This window comes from Plasmodium reichenowi, chromosome 7 (genome assembly GCF_001601855.1).
Source record: "Plasmodium reichenowi strain SY57 chromosome 7, whole genome shotgun sequence".
NCBI lineage: Eukaryota > Apicomplexa > Aconoidasida > Haemosporida > Plasmodiidae > Plasmodium > Plasmodium reichenowi.
Genome location: NC_033652.1, coordinates 14,610 through 19,169, shown reverse-complemented (window position 1 = coordinate 19,169; position 4,560 = coordinate 14,610). Strand labels below are relative to the sequence as shown.

At 15.9% G+C, this 4,560-nt stretch overlaps 1 protein-coding gene across 1 annotated transcript; it reads left to right on the top strand.

Annotated features, from left to right (window-relative positions):
- Positions 1 to 3,685: 3,685 nt before the first annotated feature.
- PRSY57_0700700 (putative exported protein) lies at positions 3,686 to 4,501 on the top strand (the record flags this gene model as incomplete). The annotated part of the gene is made up of 2 exons (XM_012906674.1): positions 3,686 to 3,862; positions 3,956 to 4,501. 2 exons carry the CDS (start codon positions 3,686 to 3,688, stop codon positions 4,499 to 4,501), a joined length of 723 nt encoding a protein of 240 aa, XP_012762128.1.
- Between the last annotated feature and the right edge of the window lie 59 nt (positions 4,502 to 4,560).

The window sequence follows — 4,560 nt, the reverse complement described above, 5'->3', positions numbered from 1 at the left end:
TAAAAAAAAAAAAAAAAAATAAAAAAAAAAAAATTTTTTATATAATTAAATAAAAAAAAAAAAAAAAAAAAAAAAAAAAAAAAAAAAAAAACAAAAAAAAAAAAAAAAAAAAAAAAAAAAAAAAAAAAAAAAAAAAAAAAAAAAAAGCACTAAAAGTGATATACAATATATATATATATATAAATATATATATGTGTCTTAAAAAAATATTTAAGTTGGGATAATAAAAAATCATTTGATTTGAATAAATAAAGGAATAAACATATAAAAAATGTAAAACCTTTGATTTCTACAAATATGTTAATAGGTTAATATTTCAAAAAACAAGAAAATTGTTTTCAAAGTTTATGTATAAAAATGATATAAATATATTTATATTTTAAAGATGACAATCAAACTAGAATAATTTTTATACTGGATTGTATTATTTTTATTTCATGTGATATTATATTAAAGTATATAATTTTGATTTATAATGAATTTTATATATTCAATTATATTATATATATATGAAATAACTTCATTGTATTTTCTATATATATTTTAAAGGAATTTTTATTCATTTTAATATAAATTTTTTTTAAACCAAATTACTTATCACTATTGTGAATACAACAATAACACTTGTTGCTAATTATGAAATTAGGTTTTTTTATTTTTTTTTGAATTTATTTATATTGTTTTTCATTTACTTTTTTTTTAAATTATGAATTACGAAGAAAAAGGATTAAATAAGAAAAGGAACTATTTGCTTCTATATATCTCAAAAGGATTATATTAAATAGACGGAAAATAAAATATTTTGTAGAAATCTTTTTGCAATTTCTGTAAACTTCATATCATTATTTTGGCAGTTTAAAAAAAAGAAGAAAAGAAAAGGAATGGCAAAAAAATGAAAGAAGGAAGGAAGAAAAAGAAAAAAAAAAAAAAAAATGGTAAAATTACATTTTCTAAATATTTTATTGAAAAATAAACTTTATACAGTTATATTTAACATGTTAGTGAATATGTAACACTAAATTCTTTATAATATCATCAAAAAAAAAAAAAAATAAAAATAAAAAAAGGAATATAAACATTGTTTTATATACATGAAAAAAATACCCTTTTAAAGCAATTATGTAAATATATATATATATATTTTAAATTAATAATATACTGAATTTTTACTTTTTCTGTAGAAGGAAATATAAAGTAATAAAAACATATTATACATATGTATATATAATTTTTTTTTTATGATAGGGTAATATTATTTTCTATATAATTATATTGCATATAAGTTACTAAAAACAAACTAAAAAAATATAAAAATTGGATAAGGTAAAAAATGAAAATAAAAATAACATTTAATTAAAAAACTTTAAATATTAATAAATAAGCAATTATTTTAATTAAATAATAATAATAATAATAATAATATATATATATATATATATATATATATATTTATATATTTATATATTTATATATTTATATATTTATATAAAACATGAGGTGCTCTATAATTAAAAAACAAATAAAAAAAAAAAAGTACAAAATAATTATTATTTATTAATTTTCTTATATAATGTACTTTTTTTTTTTCCTCTCTTATTTAATTTAATGTCATTTATTTAAATATAAGAGGATTTTCTTTTTTTTTTATATAGGGAACATATGGTCACTTAATTTTTTGCTGACATGAATTAGTTTTTTTCTTTTTTTTTTATTGTATTCCCCTCTATAATTTAGTACAATAAAAAAAAAAAAAAATTTTTTTAAAAGAAATAATAATTTAATTTAATAATAATAAAAGTCTAAATAAAGTATATTATATATATTATAAAAATATTATATTGTTTATTATCAAAGTACTTTGCATTTAAATAGTTTGTATTTTTTTAAATTATATATATATATATATTCATATAAATACTTTTCCAACCTTAATTTTCATTCAATTTTTTTTCTTTTAAATAATATTTTTATTTTTATGGAGAGTACGTTAATAATAATAAAATAAAAGAAGGAAAAGTAAAGAAGTACTGTACGCCAAAAAAACTAGCAATTTTACGGTGGAAATGGATATTACTGAATAGTATGCTAATATAAAAAAAAAAAAACGATAACGTTGTAGATTTAATTAATTTAATGGAAGCAGTTCATTGTTTTTCCTTTATTATATTATATATATATATATATTAAATAATATTTTTAATTAAAATATAAAAGAAAAAGTAGCTTTATGTTATATATATATATATATATATATATATATTATATTAATTTAAATATTTAATAATAATAAAGTGTGTCATTAAGTATGAATTTATATAGAATATAAGGAAAAATATGTTTTGTATTTCCTTGTATATATTTAAAATTTATTTTACAAAACGGGGAAAAATTTATAAAGAGAAGGGATAAATTAATAAAAAAATATATGTTTATATATAAATCAACTAAACAACAAAAAAAAAAAAAAAAAAATTATTTATATAATTATTTATAATAAATAGAAAATAAAAAATATTTGTATGAATTTAGTACTTGGAAAGAAAAAAAGAGTATATATATATATTTCTATAATTAAGTAATAATATTATAACTATTGTTTATTATATTATATATAAAAATATTATATATATTCTTCTATTCTCTTTATATATATATATATATATGTATATAATAATACTAATAATTAAAAAAGAATATATATAATATATATATATATATATATATATATATAATATATATTACATATTTTAAATTGTGAATCTAGAATAATGTAAATATTAATATTTATGGGGAAAAAAAAAAAATTAATTTTTTTTAATAATTGAAATTTAGTAATAGGAAAAAATTTGTATTATTATATATTTATATATATTTTAATTTATAAAAATTAGCATTTACATTATTATATATAATATTATAATATATATATATATATATAATATATTTTTTTTTTTTTTGAAATTTATTTTCCTACTTATTATATATAATATTATTATCAATAAAATTTTTAGATTTGCAAATCCATATTTTTTATATATAATAATTGATTTTGTTTTTATATTTTATGTATATATTTCATGAATACAATTTTTTTTTATGTAAATCTGTTTAATTTAGTTTTGTTTTATTAATTTGTCAACCTTTTGAATATAAAATAAATTTATAGCAATAAATTGAAATTTTTTTTTTTTTTTTTTTTAATAATTATATATATACTAGTGTTTTTATTTTAACATTATATTCATATAAAAAATTTATATATATATTTTTAATACATGTATATTTATAATATAAATGAAATTATTTTAAGGAAATAAGAATATCCTAATTATTAAAATTTTGAAAATTGGAAAATAGAACCCATTCTTATATAAATATAAATATATATATATATATATATATATATAGGTAATAATAAAAAATATATATATATATTATATATATATGTTAAAAAAATTTGAACTTTGAATATGAAAAAAAGTATGAATTATTTGGTGTGAACAAGTTATATAAAACTATTTTCTTTATATATATATATATATATATATGTATATGTATTTATTTATTTATTTATTATTTTTTTTTTTTTTTTAGGTGTATTATTTAAGAATACGTTTGTTTTTCAATAATAATTTATTTTTTTTTTCATTTAAGAATTTTTATTAAATAAATAATTTTTGTAAAGATGGCTTATCCTCTTTTAGAAGATGACTTAAGATCCATTAGGGTTGCTTTTGGAACTTGTCCTGGAAATAGCACAATGCAATTTGGAGAGAGATTTTGGCAAGGATTTTTTTTTGGTGTAATTATATTTTTTGTATTGTCTAAATATATACGTTCATATAAGAAGAGAAGAGGAATGGTAAGAATATAAAATATGGAAATATGATATTAAACATAAATAAATATAAATATAAATAAATATAAATATATATATATATTATTAATTTTATAGAGAGAATGGAAATCTTCTTCCGTAACAAAAGGTAGAGGATATCGTAGAACCATATTCGATGAAGATGATAATGTTGATGGCCACTATAAAAAAACAAAATCCCATGGATTACTTGAAGAAATTGAAAAAAGAAATGGATTTGATTTAAATGATGATACAACAAACAGTAATCATTTGGGTGAAGGATCTCATAGTGCAGTGCATAATTTAGATGGACAAAAGGAAAGTCAATTATATGAAAATAATTCAGATGGAAATCATTCATCTCAACATAGCGTAGGTAGTCACTCTGTTAGTAGTCAAGAACATAAGAAAGAACACAGTACTCATGATTTACCTGTAGGAAGAAATCATTCTTTAGGAAATCTTAGCACAGGAACTGCTTCACAAGGAAGTACATCATCGAGACATTATTCATTAGGAGGACAACCCTCATCATCAGGACGTTCTTTTAGTGGTTCGAAATATAGCACTAGCAATTTGGCTAGCTCAAGTACAACCGAAAGTAGCATATCTGGTTTAAACACTAGTGAAGCTAATGTATAAGAGAAGGAAATATGAATATATATATATATATATATATATATATATATATATATATATAT